This window comes from Tenebrio molitor, chromosome 9 (genome assembly GCF_963966145.1).
Source record: "Tenebrio molitor chromosome 9, icTenMoli1.1, whole genome shotgun sequence".
Classification (NCBI taxonomy): domain Eukaryota; kingdom Metazoa; phylum Arthropoda; class Insecta; order Coleoptera; family Tenebrionidae; genus Tenebrio; species Tenebrio molitor.
In genome coordinates, this window is record NC_091054.1 from 10886916 (window position 1) to 10907857 (window position 20942).

Below are 20942 nucleotides of genomic sequence, written 5' to 3' on the forward strand. Positions count from 1 at the left end.
AATTTTTTTCACTCCGTCTAACCGTTACCAGACCTTATTCCCAAATTACACGTTCGAATTCTGGTCGATTCGAGACTGCGTAATTTTATACTGTAATTTTTTTTTTGTGTGAAAGATTTCCATTCGCCCACATACCCTCACCACATGTCTCATTACGTTTCCGGTTGGTATTGTCTCATGTGCCTCTGAAATTTTTTTGTTCTTTTTGTCCGTGAATTGTTAAAAGTTTGGCAATTTTTGATGGCGCCAAGAGTCACGCAACTGTCGTTCCTTAATTTGCAAGACGGAAGCGACCCTGGAAGACTCCTCCGGAGCGGCAGGATTCTGTTCCGGCACGAAATTAGCGAGCCGAGAGGAATCCCGATAAAAATTTAATAAGAGGAAGAGAACGCGAACACGGAGACTGCTAACGAGACAATTAGACCGAATTGAAAATAATTTTCGTATATTTAACCGACGAAGAATTAATTCATTTGTAAAACTCTCGTTAACAAAATTAATGTTTTACGTCTTTGCTCGTGGTGTACCGTTCCGGAATTGTTATTTAATTTTCTCCCGACAGAACAGAAACGTTAAATTAAAATTTATTAAGAAAAAAAAAACTGAATTTCGTGTCTAATCAATTAGATGAAGCTAAAATAAAAAGATAAAATGAAAATTAACCCAATTTCTGTAAAGAAAAAATAAGATAAATTTGAAAACAGGGGAAAGGGTAAAATTTATTTTAAAAAATACACAAGAGATCGTATTAGTGATGTAAAAAAAAATTGCAAGAGCAAGATCTGATTTGTTCACTGTGATTGTTTCAAATATTTATAAACAATGCATTGGAAAAAATTTAAAACTGGAAAGACGCCAAAAAAATTACTCCATCCTCTTGCGTACAACGCGAGCTAGTGAGCGTCCACCTTAACTCCGTTCTTGGGGAGTTCTGGCACACTTGCCGCAAAAAACCACGTTCAACCGCCGACTCCATCAACTCCTGTCTCTTTTTACTCTCGACCTCAACTCCGTCCAAACTCCACTGCAACAACTCAACCTACACCTTTCCGATCTAATCATCGATAACGCTCTTGCACTCCGGGCTCGTTCGCGAATAACTCACCCCGAGGGTGGACTCTCGACTCGCAAAACTCACTCTTCGGCCACATTTCATCCGTCACCCTCTCCACCTCTTGCGGGCGCACCTTCGAGAATCGACGTTTCGCGACACCCACCTCTGCGAATTTTTGCAAGTGTCAAATGTCTAATAACAACTTCCCGAGTGCGCCGCCATAAATAACTCGGCTAAACGATACGCGCGGAGAGAGGCATTGTGTATGCAAATATTGCGATCTTTCCTATTAATTTCAGCCCACCAGGCTGATTTATATGGTGGGTCCGAAGGACGCACCATTATTAAATGGTATTGTTTGAAAAAAAATCGAGAGGGGAGAAAATGCGCGTCGATGGGGTGACCGGGAGGAAATTGGAAAAGCGTAATGGACGGAATGATCAACGGGAAAGCGAGTGCGCACCCACCCCAAGCCACCCCTCGTGGCGGTGTCTCTCTGGGTTGGGACAGTTTGACAAACCGACGGTGGACCTGTCGGAATCGACAGCCGACCGGAAATGACCTCAACTTAAATTTATCAAGACCAGATCCTGTTCTACCACTTAGTAATTAATACCAACAAAAATCAAATTAGCGAATAATTGTTTATTAATAGGTCGGTGAATTATTCGCCACTCCTTTATGAATCGGCGCACTACATGTCGTGATACACGAGTCAAAACATGGAACTGCTGTGTGCCCCAGCTCCATCATGTTAATTCGACGATCTTCACGCTTTCCACATGTTCGCAAAAAAAAAACTTCCGGAACGAGATTCGTCGTGGTACAGATTAAGAATTCAAACAAAGTTGTTGATAAACGATGCGACAGCAACAGGCAACCGAAATTATTCATCGCGTTGCCTCTAGACTTCATGAGTTTAGAGTTTATTGTTGACGTTGTCTCTGATAAGTTTGTACGGTTGGGAGATGCGTCGGGGATAAGAGTTGTTCAAACGAGACACTGGTCTACTACACCCTGTTCGTTACACAAATCATTTACATAAAGTGATTACGGCCACTCGACTGTGTTGTGTGTGCAAATTAGTCTCCCCACAGACAAAATAGAGCAAGTATGGTGGTGGGTGACGTCACGTCGACACAAACACAAGAGCAAATGTATCATTTTCGTATTTGTAAAAGAAATTACTACAATTTAGTTTAATTTTTAATGTTTTTTATTGTGGAGAGCATATTATTAAAAAGTTCTGACGCACGTGAAGCGTTTTCAAAAATTTTGTTTCTAGGGTGTAGAGTGTAGAGTATTTGAGTTTGTCTCGTTGGTACATTCTTTATGAATATTTCCTTGTTAATTCACAGCCAAAATGCAAGTTCGATGCTGAATACTATCGGGCCTTCAAATAAATATATATATTTAGGTAGGCGTAGGCGACATCCTAATTCTGTTAACAGTGTAAAGTAATTTTTGTAGGTAACCAATTATTCTCCGGAGTTACATAGGTTACATAGTAAGCTTTTTTCCAATTTCATATTGTCATATTCGTTGGAGGGGGAATAGAGAGAATGCACTACAAAAATTAAAAATATTTTCTAACCTAATTTTATTTCGTTAAAATGTCAGACGTTTCTTGTGTCATTTTCTACGCTGGAAAAATGTTGCAAACAATTGAATTTCCATAGGTTGCTCTAAATATAAATTTATTTGAAGGCCCTTTAAATACAGCACACATTTATCAAACAATAAACAGATTTCCAATGCACAGATTTTACTTTGAATATATGTTTTATAACTTATTTCCATGTTTAAATGAACCAGACTATACTTAAGACCCTTCTGAAATAAATTAGAGATCTAGATAAAAATTATATTTATGGAATTCTTTCGAATTAAAAAAACAAATAGAATTTGTGTCGGAGTTCTACTGCTGACCTCCACTTTTAAAACGAACGCGATATACCCAAGACATTTCAATCATTTTATTTTCACGTCACGCTCACATTCTCTATTTGTTTCCTTTTTCGTCGCCAATTTCAGTTTATGACCCTCTTCCACCTCAAATATTTTCCTTGGCGACATCCGTCATAAATTAACCGTCGACACTCCGTATGCACGTCGCGCAGGAAAAAAACGCAAATTAATTACACATTTACGATCATCGTTATTTACACATCGTACCCGACCATAATTCATCACTCTCGTTAATTATAATTACACAGCCGCGCAAAAAAAACCCACCCGCTTTTCTCCAGCGACGCGTCGCGCACGAACCCGCTCCGTCTGCGCCTACCCTTAGCCGCCACTGCAGGACGATTTCCTGTCGATCTTGATTGACTGAATTTTTTTTGCACCGATTAGACAACCAACAATACGTCAATTACCAATTAGTCCTGTTGGCTGGAGCATTTACTTTCTAACTAGTAAATCTTATTGGTGGCGAGCGGGAAGTGTAGGTACGCGAACCAACACGAACCATTCATTTGCAATTAACAACGTCCAATTAAATTTCCCGGCTGGAGATTTATTGTTAAGTGCGCACATCGGATGGTTAAAAAAGCCGCGACATGCCTGAACCGACGGTTTATCGCCGCTCCGGTGACGTTCGACTGTCAAACGACGGGCCACGTGATCGGATCAAGCCGCGACGTGACTTCAACCGCTCGCGGCACAACATCCACTCGTGCCAGACGACAAATTGGATTTGGACAAGTGCAAATCGGAAGTGCCACAGGTGTTCGTGAATGGCGGTATTGTTCGCCGCCCACGCCGCTCGACAACTCTACAGCGTGTTCTGCAAACGACATATTATTTTTTCGAGGGCCGAACAGGTGGACGGACGCCCGATAAAAATGTTTCTACGCCCACGGACAGAAAAACCCGCGACGACATAAAACCGAAATGCATTAGGAACGCGATTATTTTCGAAATTAATGGCGAAAGAGCCCCACCATCGCGAATCGAGTGGGCGCTGGATAATTTTATTGCCTTATAAGGTTTCGTCGGGTGGTTTTACGCAACTCCGTGGAACTTTATGTCGATGTCAAGTGCCATAAAAAATTATGAATCACTTTAATGCGTCGTAAAACTGACGTTTCTATTTTTTCGGGACGGCAAAATTTTCAAAATCGACGAGATTGTTCACGTAATTATAACGACATTTTCTGGCTGACCTGCTTTTTGTGAAAACTGCTTGTCTCGTGCCCACTTACTTACATTTTTGTTAATCCACTCGTTCAATTGCAAAACTGCGATTTCACAATTTTGGAATAAGACACTTTTGGAGCAGCTCGCTCGAACTAAAAAAAACCTGCGTCGAAACACTCCAGAATTGTTGTTTTTCAGGATATTAAAAACGGTCGGACGGACAAGTGTAAGGAATTTTCGGTCGGGAAAGAAATTTCTCTCGTTTAATTAATTCAGTGGCGTTGAGCATTTACGTTATGCCGGTCCGGGCTCGTAAAACAAAGAGCCAGATTAGGATCTCGAAAACGACAGCAATGAAACAAAAATGTACTTTTTTTAATTGCCCCACGGTACATTTACATGGAGAGATCTTGCGCAATTTATAATTTATCATTCGGACTCGTACGTACGCACTTTCGGACGTCAATTTAAACCAAAGCTTTTGTGAAACAAAAATAACTCGGGGAATTTCTTTGCTACGTTTAAAACAGCAGCTTCATGGGCAAAACATTTTCAGACTGAAAAAAAATATAGTGAAAGAAACAAGTGGAGACAACAGTATACAGAAGAAAATCCAAAATATGGAACGGAGAAATTTATTATAAAAAATAATAGTTATTTATGTCACGCGCTTAGTAAATTAATCTTTACGGACGCGCTGGCACTTGTGGGACGAGTGACGTGAGGAACGAGTCTCCATAAGCCAGTAAGCCCAGTAAAGATTAATTAATTAGTAAGCGAGTTGCATACAAACTTTTATTTCCACCTTCAGCCTTTAAATTTCGTTTTTTATTTGTTATTTATTTTTATAAAAATTTTGTAATGAAAGGCGGTGGGGCAATTATACCTACGTCGTCATGGTGTTGAGATAAGCAACAAAAATACTGTCAGAAGTTTTGTGAAATTTGTTGCAAAAAGAAAGAAAAGAAAGAATGGCTTTAATCCCCGATCAAAACTTTGAAGCGATTTTCTTGAAATGCAAGAAAATAACCACTGAATTACCAACGCTGCAAGTGCGGTTCTCTACTGATTCGATCCCAGAAGCGATATGAAAATGACTTTCGAAACGGATCAAAATGCATTATTAACGTATGTAATTGCAACAATTGACAGTTAAATTTGTTTGTGTTTATAATAAACTTTTTCAAAAATAATTTAATTAGTTTTGATTAATTATTATTTTTTGATGAGCCTTGTAAAGTCTTTACAGGTCTCTTCTACGTGCCTGTTAAATATTGCACGGCTCTGCCTGTAACTACCCATTTACTTAGTTACCACAAATGCCTATAAGTGTCATTTACTTAGATGGTGGGAAATAAATACATATACGCATTTAGCTGCAAGTTAGTGTTCAAGTGTCTTATAATTAGGCAACAAAAAGGTGCTACTATGGTCAAAAAGAATAGAAGAACGGATCGGGCCTCCTCGAAGTCCAGATCTGAATCCATTGAACTCGTCTGGGATGAGCCGGAAGGAAAAGTATGTCCAACAAATCTGTCGGACTTGAGGAATGAGAAGCCACTCCAAAAAGTGCGATGAAAAATAATATTGACATGTCTGCTTAGTTTTATAAATCAATAATATGTTAATATGTAATATGTACATAATTGTAATTTTTTGTTTGAGTACTCGAACATCCGTTGTTATTCCACCAAAAATTGCAGTAAAAGTGCAAAATGATGTAACGACCTCGACTGTAAAAAAAACACACACACACACAAGAGGAAGTGTCAAATCATGAATATGCAAAAACCAAATGGAACAACGGCGTTATTTTCTCGCATTCCTGGGTATCTACACACTGGATCTTCACGTAGCCGACAAGGCCGCAACACTTGCTGAAAAACTTTTATCGGCAAATCGAAAACTTCCCAAAGAAAAATCTAAAAAGTCAACGGAAACAATCCTCCGGAGTCGCGCAATAAATCCGATAAAAATTGCTCCCTCCCCGAAAGAGAGTCGTTTGTCGACTTTTCCGTGCACGTATGCAGGCCAATTCCGTTCCACACTACACCAGAATCAATCGATTGCCACGAACACAATACAATACAAAATCGTGTTACGAAGTGGCTCAATCGAAAAATTAAACGCCAAGTCACGCCGGAGAAAGTACCAGGGAATTATGCCGTCGAGTGACAGTTGCGAGAGCGCCATCTCTCGTCGGGAGTCGACGGAGAAACGTCACGTTCCTGCTGACCTTTCCGTCGAAAACAAACGCCGATGCATCCTGATAACGCTGTCGAACGACACAAGAATCGATGCGTCGCCTGCAAGGTCAAGATTCTTTTTACTCTCTATCGATGATGTAAGGATTAAGGATTGAGCGAGTGTTTACGGCGCGCTCGCGTTATGTGGGTCAGTAACTGTTCAGTTAAAAGGCGACCACACATGTGTCACACTAACGACGAATAATGGAGGATGGAATGGTGGAAGAAAGGGCGTCGACGCTGAAAAATCCGCTTCTATAAACGGACCGGACACGTGCAAAGCACCACCGGCGGATCAGTCGGAGGCGGCGGCGGCGGCGACGCGTGCCTGCTCGGACCGTGCAAGTGACAGCTGTCACGCGGTGCTAATCGCGACCGAGATGGCGCTACTGGTGGACGAGAGCAAAACGATTCTGTCATTTTACAAGATTGCAACGACCGCTTCTCCACAGTGCATCGGTTGTCGAAACGTCCGGGTGAACGGGCCCATTATGCCTCGCTTACAAAATAACTTCACAATGGGTCCAGTGTCTGAAGGGTCCCCCTCGCCCTCCGACGAAAAAACACAACACACACACCTCGCGCAGTATTGTAAATCGAAACGTCGTGTTTGTGCTGATCGAATTTCATTTCACCTCAAGCTGGGCGTACTGTTACGCGCGGGCCTCTGCCCACGCGGGCCCCCGGGAAAATCGCTCATTGAAAATTTGAATTTCGTAATTGTTTTGGCAATTATCGGACCAATTAAGAACATGTTCGCCGTCAAGAATTTTAATTTATGGCCGACTTTCGTCGGAACAACATCGAACGCAGAGCTACCGCAAGAAAGTCACTGAGGAGGGCACCGGATTTCTAAACTTCGACGAGTAGGAACGACCACCACGACTGGAACAATCATGACGGATACGATTTTCTCCACACGTCAAGAGCAAATCTCTTGTTCCACTTCACGCAAGAAACAAAAATAAACACGTTTCGGGATCATGTACGAGTCCTCTATTTCTGGTCCGGATTGCTGCCCTCTATTTTTGCTTCAGCTCTAAGCACCATAATTCTAAATGCGCTCGTGTAAAAATATTCTCCAAATGAAAGTTAAACGAGTGCAACAAATAGGTACGTTGTGTTGGCGTTCTCTTCTGCAATTCCATTACGAGAAATGCAATCGCGCGTCAAGATTCAACCGGGTTGTTCTTGGCATTCGCACGAAATAACTTGAAAGACGAGTGAAAACTGCATAAATTAAAAGTGGTGCATAATTTACGAATGAAGGACGGTTTCGGAAGATACAAAGCGTTTTTTTGCCAAAGTTTTTCCGTCGTTTATGCAAAGTGTTAACAGTTCGGTGCGCAACGCGACGGTTAAGTTTTTCTCCTGGGAAAAAATGTTCAACGGGCAAGAAAATGACAGTGGGGATCTCTGCAGGAGATTTTAAGACTTTTCGATGTATCCGAAAGGAGACTCGTCGATTTAACCAAGTCCTGCGGCTTCGTCCGGAAGAAATTCCTCTCGCAGCAGACACCATTTCGTGACCGCTTAAACGGCAAAGCTACCAACTTAGTCAGCGCTCTGCGCCTCCTGTAATAACAGCTCTCGGTGCGAAACCGCCGATTAGGAACAATCTTTTGCGGTCGTTCGTACATAAATTTTCGAAAACACTCAATCCTCAAGTGCGCGGAATCTCTCGAAAGAGGGAACGCCTCCGAAGAAGAAAAAACCGCACCGCCCCATCCTGCAATCTGTCTTCCCTGGGAACACGTGTGTCCGATAAGAGCCGGCAGGTCCTCGCTCCTCGATTGATCTTTTTATAGTCGCACCCTTCAGTAGCCCACGTGCGTAGCCGCAACGACTCTTTTCGGAGTCACCGTGGCCCTTATATGACAACCGAGAGACGGCACACGCTGCCATCTTCGTGCGTGCACGTTTCGCATTTAGAATTTTAATTGAAGCCGTGGTACGACCAACAAAAAGAAACGGCGAGACGTCGTCGTCATAATTGCACATGCCGGAGACGTGCTGCCACGGTTTGATGTTTTAATAAGCGCCGCCGGAGGCGAACCTGCAACTCCCGAAGACTTCCGGAGGGATCCCGACCGGAGAACTCTTCCCTCCAGTCCACCAACTCCCTCCGATCCTCAACTCTCGATCGATCTTAATTGCTACATCCCGATGAAGATCATCCCGAGAAGTACACAAATATTCTGGGCCCCCGGTGCCGCTTCTCCAATTCCTCGGGTCGCCTTTCTCAAACTAGCCCCGCGATGAAGCCCGAATACTTGTCAGGTCACTCCAGAAGTTCTACCAATGTCGAATGGGGCTCGTGAATCTTTTCGCAGCGCATGAACAAACTTCCCGGAGACAACTCCGGCCGCGTCCGCTGCACGATGGCGCCGTGACCGCTCGTTTGTCCCAACTCCCGGTCGAAGAAAGTTTGTGATTGTTTTTTATTGTCGCTCGAAGAACAATTGGAGCGATCGGCGAAATAATGAGCGAGTTTCTTTCGGTGGCATTGTCTGTGGAAACGGCATAACGAGTCGACGATAAATAACGAGGGCTTTTTGTCTCTCCACTAATGAACCACCGGAAGCTGAGATGCGAAAGAAACCGACCGAAAAAATGACCAACGGAATCGATTAGCCGTCCCGGGACGTGATCAGACAAATCGAAGGAAAAATGTTGCTCGGGGTCTTGTCTATCCTCGGTCCGGCTCTCAAAATTTCCTTGACTTTCACTCGACTCGATGATGATGGAGGCTGTCGGAACCGCGTCTTTCAAGGTCCAATAGATATGGGTCCGACAAAATCTTGTTGACGAAAAAGTTAGGACGCTTTCGAGTGGAGAAGAGGACATCACGTGGGGTCCGCACCGTGTGACAACAATGCAAATCGGGCCCCGCCCATACCGTTTTCGCTCCAAACAATAGTGACCCAGAATTTGACCACATTTATTTGTTTTGACTACAAATGACTCAGTATTGTTGACGAGTTGAGAAGTGGACGACACGTGAGGTCTCGCTTATGCGTTTCCAGTGCAAACCTTAGCTCCGCCCATGCCCTTCTCGCCTCGAACAAAATTGTCACCAAATCTGCGCCACACCGACTCTTATGGCGTCAACGAGCCCGATTATCATAATTCTCTTTCTCCGCTCGCCATCTACGGCAGCCTATTGTTAATGAAATTTATAATGAGGTACACCCTCGACCCACCGTTACAATTAAGCTCGATCAATCAACCTGTCTCGAATCATTTGTCACGATTGAACACCTAGACCTGACGAGACACGTTGGTCAATCACGTCGCATTAACTCTTTCGAAACGACAATGATTTCGTAAAGTGGTAGGAATGCGGTGCAACTGGAGGTAGCAGCAAATTGCACCGGAATTCGGCAAAAACCCATGTCCGAAGAGTGCTCCAGTTAATCAGTCCGACCGGTCCGTCATCTGTCAAACCCTCGAGAACCAATCGGGCACTCTTCGACGATTCGAGGTAGACGAGCGTGACCTGTTGCACTCACCCCGTACTCTCGTTGGTGACGAGCTGCTCCAGCATCTGTATCTTCAGCATGTCGCTATCCGCTCACATGTTCACCGCCACGAAACCGTCCCGATCCGAGTCCGGTCGACTGGTTGTGTCGTTCGAAAAACAAGCGCGACTTCACGCACCACCAGAAGAAGAGAACGAACAAACAGCCACCCACAGCAGAACGAGGCGAACAACTGTGCCACTGCCGCCTGCGATTCCCTCCTGCTACAAGCTAGACCATCGATCATGATAAAAGTGTCTTCCTGACGGCGACGTTCTCGCTCCTGCTGCATTCCTGCGGCCGCGACTGACGAAGACGGACGACGCGAATGTATCGACGTTCGGTGAAGGATTGCGTGCAGGGCACGCGCATATGCGTACACATGACCACGTAAAACAAGTGTCTTCGTTTTGGTTTTTCTGTTTTTGGAGAACAAACGGACGGAATTAAGACCGGAGGAGTGCGAGAGAGCACTGAAAAATCGTGACGAATCGCAGCCAATAAAGAAGGGCCATTGTGGGGACCAGAATCTGCATGTCAGGGGTAATTAAGCTTCGTTACGCGACAAAAAGTCAAACAGACACGCGGGTATAACCACCCGGAGGAAATTCTTCAGCCAATTCGACGGAAAGCGAGGACTCGGCGCCGTTAAAGCGTACACTTGATGATGCTTGAATACCGTGTGAACTTTTTAAATTGTGTTGTTACACCATTTAAATTAAAAAAATTGAATGGGACGTCGAGTGTGAAAAGTATGCTCGTATCTGAAGCATAAATTTTAATCGTGACACGAGAAGCTTCATTTGAGTCCCAGAAAAAAAAACTCGTGACCAGTGGATTTTGGAAATATCGTTTCGGATCGAAAGACTGATTGGTGTGTTTTTGGCACAATTAATTCCGCCCTGTCTGCTGTTAGTCACGCAGGATGCACCATATCCAGGACTGAGGAGGGTCCCAGGATAAATCCTCTTAAATCAATTAACAAGTACATAGAGTTGGGGGATTATAGAGTGAGACATGAATTGTTAAAACAAAACAACTGCAACAAATAAAATATACAATTAAAATTTAGATTTACTCGATAAATTCTTTCGACAAATTATGAAAAAACTTGACGGAAATGGTGACGGCAAATGGTACAATGTGCGGAAGTTCCATACTGTTAAACTCAAAAAGCATATACATAGTTACAGCACGTGCAAACTACCCGTGTAGTTCTCGATTTGAACGTGCTCTACCAAAAAAATTCTGATGAACTAGGATCTGTAAATTTCATTGGCTGTTGTTCCCCACTTTTTGAGACATCGCAATTCGAACGTTGGCACAACGTGATAACGTTCCATCTTGCTGAGCAAATAATTAGATAAAGATTTCTCTGGAACTACTTTTGTAGAAAATTCATAAAGTACGACCGAAAGACTCTCAAGTGGAGTGAGATCAAAAAAATGTCGTCTAAGTGTTCTCTTACCGAGACCATCTGGTATAAATTTATTTAAATACCAGCGTCCACATTTGCGGTGCGGTGAAGTTTCATCTTGTTTGATTCGATACATAATGTTGCAAGAAATTCAAGGGATGACGTAAATGTTGTTACCAGTTTACACAAGTAATTTACACTCAGTAAGTGGATGTTTAAAAAATGCACTGGATAATCTTCAAAAGAATTAACGATAAAAGAAAGAGCTTATATTAATAACATAATTACATAAACATTTTTGTTTTATAATACAAAAATTTCCGATAATAATGCGGAATCTGGAAAAGTGCCCCGAATGCTTGCAGCGTTTCCACGTTGAATGGCAAGTGAAATCCTCTCAAAAAGGAATTTCTTTGATTTTGAATCGCCTGATTCCGCGATAAGTCGGTTTCCGATGGCATTAATGACGATAAAAGTGGTTGATTGGTGCATAAATATATTAAATAAGTACATTTTACTGTGAACATGACTGTCCAAAAAAATTCCAGGGTTGTTACTGACTGGTTTTATTATTATCCAACGCCTTGAGAAAACTTGATTCAAATGTTGGCGTAAAACTATTCCAATGTGATAAAGTTCCATCTTGTTGAGTTTAAATTGGATTTAACATATGGAGACTGTTAAACTATTCCTAACTTTTCTTATTGATATAGACTATAGATAGAGTCAGCTGGAGCAGGATTTTTACCGTTTCAATCTGTTATGAAAAATCTCATTTATTTAATTACCAATCGACAGATGCGTTATGCGGTGAAGCTTCGTCTTGTTCAATTAGGTAAATAGGGTCATATTGTGAGAAATCTACACCTGTTGGAAACAATTTCTTAAATCTGTGCTACGCTCTCTAGCTGTAAGTACAACCAACTAAATACGCGTATGTAGTTGTTTTCTTAAAAAAATATGAAACAAAAAACGTGTTTTAATTGAAGATATGGTTCAAAAAAAATCTAGCGGACTTGGGTGGCAGATTCCCGTTGGTCGCTCAGTCCTCCCAAGCAAATTTAATTTAAATACCTAACTGACGTAGAACACAATAAGACAAAGTTCCATCCTGCCGAAACCAGATTGAATTATCCGTCAGACGCGAGTCTGTTGGAAGCTTATCTTATCAGAAATGACACATCGAATCTTAAAGCACGTTTTTGTGTTTAGAAACAAATCGACAAAACAGTTTTACCGGTTTCTATAAAATGTTTGTTTTGCTTGTAACTCACAAATTGAACCACCCTTCACAACAAGTTCTACAAAGCCCCGAGTTAGGACCGTGTCACGGCACAACAATGCTGCCAGTTAAGTTGCGCGCGGTGTGATCAAACTCCATCTTGTTGAAATCTGATCGTGTCAATCGACACAATCAACTCCCATTCCTCGTACGCTGTCCGATTTTTTTTTGTCCAAAAATTTCAATCGGAATTCTGGATTTGTGCTCGTTGCCAAGTTTCAAAGTCGTATTTCACGTGCCAATAAAAATTCCTCGTCGTAATTAATTGCACTCCCAAAATACACGATACCTTTTTTTCATGCACGATAATTTTGTTACGCCACGGAAAAACAAATAAAACATAACGAGCGTATTCAACTCGGCGTAAAATTAAAATTAAAGAAATAATTGCCTGCTGTAAGTTTAACGAGAGTCCGCGGTTTCGCCATCTTTAAACGTTTAGTTAAAAAAGGGGCGATACCTGGCGTGCGAAAAATCGAAATCGGAATCTTTCGATTCGAACGTTGCCAATTTTGTTGATTGTTTGTTGTCGATTCGTTAATTGATGGCATGATATTCCAATTAACTTTGTGATTGTTGAAGCGGCGCTAGTGCAAATTTGCACCGTTGCACTGTTGAAAGTGCAACAACAGATACGCGTCCTCGAAAATCTACATTTCAAATATCGACGCAATTAGCGAGTGTCGAGTGTTAATTTGGCTCGGTTTGTCTTCTTCATTTGGACCTGTTGTTTACGACACAAGTCTCTAAAAACTGTGACACCGCGCAGGAGGAAAAAATGTAATTTTGAGATATTTGCCGAGACGACAAAGAAGTGATGGAACAAGACGATTCGAGTAAACTGTTTATTGTTGTTCAATATTCAGTTGGCATCTGTGGGCCGCAGATACGATAAGACGTCTCAAATGCTTCGACTTTTATTCATGTCTTACTAAGAATGGAAAAAATTCCAATACTCGATACTCGATAGAAATCGGAAGCCGCCATACGAAAGAATTTCAATAGAGAAACGCCGAATATCTCGCACGAATTCCGAAATTTCGAGTTATCTAAACCTGTACACACATTTTATCGGATGAAACTGAAAGATGCCGTCATTTTACAGAGAAAAATTTCTTTATTTACAGTTGGTAACGATCGTTTTAGTTCGAAGAAATCTACGCTATAATATTCATTGATAAAATAATTACATATTACTCACGAGATTTACCACATTATGTGATAAGATAACGTAGGATTAGTAAACAAAACGAGCGAGATTTCAGTAGAATTTTAGAAATGGCATTGTTCTGCATCCACGAAGATGGTTCATTACTTCTTCGGCGAAAAAAATGAGGGAGTCATTTATTGTATTTTAGTTGGAGAATATTTTGCAGACTTGGAAGAAAGAAAAAAGAAATCTGTAAGTTTTCAGAAGTTCATTGACCTTCAAATTCAAATGAAAATCGCATTTTGCATTTTCTGGACCAATCAGATTTGAGCATTTCTATCTGTGAAGATTTTAGAAAAACACCACCGTTTTGAAAAAGACCAAGAAACTTAATTACCAAAGGAGAAATAGAAGAAGAAGGGGAAGAAAAAGAAGAATAACATACAATGAAATATACCTAACACAAAATTCGCCAAATTATTTTAAGGGGTCCTACCTTGGATTGCTTTGTCAGTTTCATCATTTGTCTTCTTAAATCAATAATTTAGTGGTCCTGTTAAGGTGTTTTTCACACAATTTTTTGAAAAAACGTTGCACAACACAGACACAGCAATGGCGTTGTTTATTAATGAGTTTCGTCTGTCTCCGTTTTGTTTCCATGATTACGAATAAAACATCTTCTTGATTTTTAAAATATATTTCCCAAGAAATGAGAATAAACTAGAATTGTACAACTGTCAGAAAATAGCTATTTATGAAATAAGTTGCGAAATGGAAGTCTTTTAAGCACGCGACGTGAAATTGACCAACGAGGTGAGTGCCGAGTGTCTAAACACTTCTTTCGCAACGTGTTTCATACATGATTTTATCTACAATCATCAAATTTTTATAATAAATGGAAAATGTGATATGTATTGTCAAAATTTTCTCGACGTCAAATTGACAGGCGAGTAAAACAAAATCGATCTTTTTGCCGAGTTATTGTTTACAAACAATAATTTGCGAAAAATTATCGGAAAGTTTTTCCGCATTATTTGAAAAAAAAGGGTGACTTCGAAGTGATTTCTGCTATCGAAAATGCAGCAGAAGCCACAACGAATACCCTTATACCAGAGAGATCAAAATCAGCGTATCAAGCGACAAATTTGAAATTTGATACAAGCAGAAAAAAGTGGTAACCATCAGAGAAAAGGTAGTAAATAGTTAATATACGTGATTATACATTCAATGTTTATAATTATTATAAACAATAAACCGTATCTTTTGTGTTTTTTGGCATTATTTCTGTGGCGGTAGTGAAAAAGTAGGTAAGTCGAAAATGATAATTTTTCAGGGCAACGATTCAAAATTCCATATCATTCCTAAAATCCTGTAATTAAATAGAAACTTCTTTCTACCTGTACTTGCTTTCAATATAAGTCAATTTTAAACTGTGAAAATCTGAATTATTTAATTCCATGATTTATTATTAAGGTGTAAACATCGTTAACTCATTTTTGAAATTATTTGACTTACCTAGTTTTTCACGACCGCCACAGATTTGTTCGGATTCTTTTGAAATAAAAAATGACATTACATGACATTTCTTTTAGGCACTCGTGCCTAAAATGACATTACTTTTAGACACTCGAGCCTAAAAGTATGTCATTTCGAAACCATAGTGACAATCTAAATACATATTAACTTTTATATCCGTTGTAGAATTTTTTTTTTACAATTTTCTTGCTTTTATTTTTATTTTCGATTGACCACTAGAAAAAAAATCCAAAATAGGAAAATATTTTTAAACGCGATACGAAAAGTTGAAACCACTAGTACTCGTACACTTGAATTCAGTCTTGATTTAAATTGTATCTATGATAATGTGCCCACAGAAGCAATCAATTACGATTGTCCCTGTAACTGTACGGTAAAAAAGAAGAAAAAAGCAACATCCCACGCAAATTAATTGCGACTGAATTATTTTGAATAAATAAATAAAATTATGGACAGAAGTCATTACCAAGTTACATAATCGAAATAATTCGATTCGGCTTCCCAAAAACAGATCACGCCATTCCTTCGGCCGAATCTGTGCGCAACAAAATAATCGAACGATAAAGAGACGATTTGGAAAAATTTTGACGCACACGTCGAGGTCCCACCGACGCTCCTCTTATCCGTCATTCTGACCCCTTGATCTGTGACTGCAATTCGCCGTACGTAAGAGATTAATTACATAAATAGGTTATCAATTAGAGTCGGCAAACGAAAAACAAGGTCGACTTATCGGCGCCGTGAAAAACTCCAAGAAACTCGAAAACAAAACACCTATTCATTTCCGTTCCGGTCTGACCGCTCCATTTTTCAGGGGCGATAAGAAACCTCCAACGTCGCATTCATCATCGCGACGTAATCCTGATTTGTTGCAGGATGCATCGCCGCCGAGTCGCCGCCCCCAAAAAACACACCGATTGTTCGTCGAACGCGAAACCTCCGCGCGGGAGCAAGACAGGAAGACCGAAGAAGCAATTTGAATTGCTAACTAGTTCCGGTTTCGGGACGTGTTCGGCGTTCATCAGGTTTTCACGGGGAGGAAAAAAATCATTGCGATCTTCGGCGTTCGAGCGGCAGCGGCAATTATTACGGAGCGAGCCGGATATTATGCGCAAAATTAATTTCGACAACAATGGAGCTGGATAAATTGTTTATCTTTGGAGGATAACAAGCGCTGACGTTTCAATGGAGCAGCACGTTCGCAGAACCGTCAGTGGTCACCTTTAAAGGGTCGATTGATGAGGACGCAAAAAAAAATATATAACAAGTCGGGGACGCGAGAAAGGGATGGGCGGAGGCGCGATTTACGTGGCGCTCGTACGGAGCCGACCCCACGTGACGTCCACTTCTCGAATTGACGCGAGTAGGACGTTGCGTGTCGATTATCGACGGTGTTGAACGCACGCCGGTCGCATAGATCAACCTTTTGTTACCTTACATAAACAAACCTAATCTGATTTCCAGGCTAGACGCTGTTTATGTTATGCAGATGAGATGAAAGTTGTTACGATTTCTGTCCGACAACCGGACAGCATCGACACCGCGCTGATAGTCAGATTATTATCCGACAAGTTTATTTCTAACTGCACCCAGTCCTTTACTGTTAATTAGTCTGCATAATTTTCGAAAAAACAGGAAGTCGTAAAATTTGATTAATTACCTGTGCTGTTTAGAATAATTGCAATTAACGAATACAAATTTAAGGACCCGTTAACGTGAACATCATTCCGTGCGATAAATCAAACAAAACAAATAAAAACATTCACGGAGAGCTTCATTAATTTTTTTTCGTTTCAAATTTCCCGCCAAAACCGGCGACTCGCTCGCATCGTCCGACGTAATGCAAATGAGATCTTTTCGCAACCTGTTGAATCAATTATAAATGGCTCGAAAAAAACACAAATTTCGTACGAGTCGCACCGGCAAACCATAAATCAGTGCAACACCGGTCCTGGCGTGGTACCACCTCCGTTCCACAAAAAAGAATAATCCAGCGATCGTGTCTCCGGATGCAGGTACCAATCTGCGATTCCGGTACTTTACGTAACGGAGCAGAACTCCACGACGGTACTGTATCATTTGCGCGGCGGTACCTTCCATTAGCCATGCAAATAGACAAATGGTAGAAAGTTTCGTGGAGATCGGCGGGCGTGGTACCGCAGTTTACCGGCTCGACTGCCACAAAACGACGAAATGGTACCAGTTTCCGTAGTTTTGCGGAACACCGAAAGCGTCGCTCGCTGCCGATGCAAATTGGAAATTTGTGCGACCAGAGACGGACGAGAAGTGCACGGGCGGGGCCTGCAATCGCACTGAGAACCCGTAGTCTCGGCCCACGTGACGTCCACTTCTCGGAGCGATTGGAAAAATGCAAACTGCGACTTACCACGGTGACATTTTGGTCTCGCCGCCGCCACCCTTCCGCTTAATCACGAGCGGAAATTACCCGGACTGGCGTATCTGCAAACATTTCCGGTCGGACCGCTAATTGGTGATTCTGTTTAATGGGTGACAAATGTTTGGCGTCAACATCATCGCAAACTTTCATTTTCCCGATTAGGTCGGTCCAGTCCGAGGGGTCAGCATTCCTTACCTGGAAAAAACGAGAAAATAATTAGGGGGGCATTATCCGGCGGATTTAATTATGGGAGGAGTGAATCTCTCTTTGTGGGACTACCGATTATGTTTATTATAGTAATCTGTTTTAATGGGTGCATTAAAAAATGATGTGGGCACACGATACTGTTAAGGGTGCAAGAACCTCCGAATTCTACGGCGGAACAGATTCTTATCGAGACGTTTAAAGATTTTACGCCGGAAGGTAAAGATTACACGTTCGGGCGACCGAGGTCGGCAGAATGGTGCTGAAACGCATAAATATAAGCGCAAATTAAACGGACCGATTTTATGCCGGTCGATAAAAGTCGAATAAAATTTTTTACGTTTTTCTAAATATGTATTTTCGCGAACGCGACGTTCAAATACTTTTCCACGGATGCGATCGTGTGACGTACGAAAAATTATTTCAAATTAGGGTTATTGTCAAATGTGACGGCTGAACACAGTAATCATCATCAATTGGCCTTTTGAAAAATGTCAGATTCATAAATCGCAATTCGACTCAAGGACGGATTAATTTGGGACCGTTTCCTGTTGCAATTAAATTGCATTGCAACAGCCACCGTTAAACTGTTAAAAAGCCAAGTAGCATAAGAAGTGAAATCGAAGCGTGCTATTTATCTTGGTTTTTTCACATCGATACTTTAAATTTTTGCTCTCTTAAAAATTAAACTTGATTTGAAATTTAAAACGTGTTAAACGTGTCCTGGGAACAACATTTTCAACACAAAAATTGAAATTTTCTTTCCTACAAAATTGTGGTTGTGGTGGAATAGAAAAATTAAGAAAACGAAATTTTTTTGAAAGAAAATTTAACTTCTCTAATTTACAGTAAGTGCCAGCTAGCAAGCCAGATTTAATATGTACTCTTAGTCATACATAAAAAAATTCAAAAGGAATTTCTAGGAACTGGGTTCTGGTTGTGCAGTTTATGGGAAAGACTCTAAAAATATTTCCAAAAGCAGGTAAAGAGAAACATACAGGGTGTTAGTAAATGGTTGGGAATAAATTTCAGGGCGAACTCCTTACGAAAAATGTGGCTTAAAACCTAAATAAAGTTTTTCGTTAAAATGAGTAGTTTTCTCAAAAAAATAAAAAAAATAAATAAACGTAATCTGGCATATCGGTATTTTTTTTTAAATAATACGATTTAATAATGGTTTAAAGAAAAAATGTAAACATGGAAAGTTGAATTTTTTAACGTATGTCAAAATTCAAAACTAATGCGATTTTAGGCGAACTAATTAGAGAAATTCTCCAACAATGGATTTCATTTTATTTTTTGACAAAACTACACATTTTAACGAAAAACTGTATTTAGGTTTTAAGCCACATTTTTCATAATGAGTTCACCCTGAAATTTATTCCCAACCATTTACTAACACCCTGTATATCTTTGGTAAAAAGTTAAGGACCGTTTGTAACAATTATAATAATAGTAGTAATAATAATAATTTGACATTTCTTCTTCTTCCACATTTAAAGCCTTTATAATTACATAGGTATTTGTTATTTTTTTAAAAGGAAAAAGTCTCCAAAATAACTTTTCCTGCAATCAAAGTCTAATAAGTGATTGGTTTAAGAATTTAAATGCAAATACATAAGACAAATCTTGATAATTTGACTTCTCATCCAAAACACATTTTTTTTTATGTCTTTATGATTAAATAATAAAGAAACCAAATCATCTTGCGACAGAAATTCTTTCGAAAATAAGACAATAAAGTTCTGATTTTTTATTTTTTATAGAAGTACCCAAATTTTAAAATTGTCCAAACTGCCATTTTTCACATATTCAGTCCAGCGAATGGAAACAGTATGTTACACACAAATAAATATATGAAAAGTAAAGTTGCCAATTGAATATCTCCTGAAAATTAAAAAAAAATGGCCAAATTATCTTGCTGCAGAGTGTCAGTGTTGCAAGTGTTAATAACAGACAGGTTGTTTAAATCTTCAATAAAAAGACGTAAGAAAAAATGTAATCTTTACCACTTCCTCGGGCATCAAGCTCAGTTAAAAAAAAGTTCATTACTGTGAAATCTTGCAGTAAAAAATCACTCTCGACCCGCAATGGTAAAGATATTTCGCAACACTTGAGCCCATCCTTGAATCAAACCACTTCCCTATGACAAACTGCTTTCTTCCGCCTTCCTGCACAACTCAGCCGAGTATCTCGAACAAAGCAATCAATTTACTAGTCCTTGTCTATTTTGCGGCGACGCTTGCTGCAGGCGTCGTCTTCCAGTTGACGCTGCAGGCGACGCTTGTCACACTAAGTACTCCCCGTTCAATTAAAATCCAAAACGCCTCCAACCACCCCCGACGTCTCCCTTATGCGACTCCATCCGTAACCGCACTCCTTCCGGAATCAACCCCACCCTCGTCATTTAAAACAAAACTAGAAACGTGCAATTTGTTCTTGTAAATAACTCGCTCGACAGACGTCCCGTTCTCGACTCGACGACGTCGTAAATTCTCTTTTTCACGCGAGGAATCCGCATCTCGCTAGAAATGCACTTAGCGATCCGACGATAACTCAATGGGCACGAGATCGGTGGACGCGAGGGCGGACGTCTAATTCTCCGGGAGAAAGTCGGCGTTTTAGGACGCCATCGCTAACAGATCCGCTCGTAAACTTGCAGCGCTAAGTGTTTTACCAAAAAGGGACCTCGCGAAAACTTGTGGCGTTCGTGCGATTACGTCACGCGCTTTTACCTTTTTCGGCGAAAGAGGATGCGAATCTGGTTTGCACCGGACGAAACTGCCACGACGCGCCATCTTGGCAAGATGGCGACGCGGCGAACGCATCCCTCGCTAATTCCCGTCGGCTCGCGAGATTAACGTTCCGGCAAGGGTTGCAATCCGTCGCCATGGCGATCGCGGATGTATCGGTGACGCTGCAGGATGACCCGCGCACCCGACTAATCCTTTTTCGCACCCCGAGCAGGCATTCCGAAGGCTGGAGACATTTTC

At 41.0% G+C, this 20942-nt stretch overlaps 1 protein-coding gene across 5 annotated transcripts in view; it reads right to left on the bottom strand.

Annotated features, from left to right (window-relative positions):
- RapGAP1 (Rap GTPase activating protein 1) overlaps positions 1–20942 on the bottom strand; it is a 99045-nt gene that overhangs the window by 56037 nt on the left and 22066 nt on the right. The window contains exon 1 of one of the 5 annotated variants that reach the window (XM_069059104.1): positions 17734–17878. The exons of 3 other annotated variants lie outside the window; for them this stretch is intronic. In XM_069059104.1, the coding sequence (XP_068915205.1) occupies positions 17734–17744 (11 nt within the window). In that variant the 5' untranslated portion in view covers positions 17745–17878. Of the gene's footprint in view, positions 1–9953; positions 10165–17733; positions 17879–20942 lie in introns of those variants that run through there. One more of the 5 variants, XM_069059102.1, reaches the window with a different exon arrangement.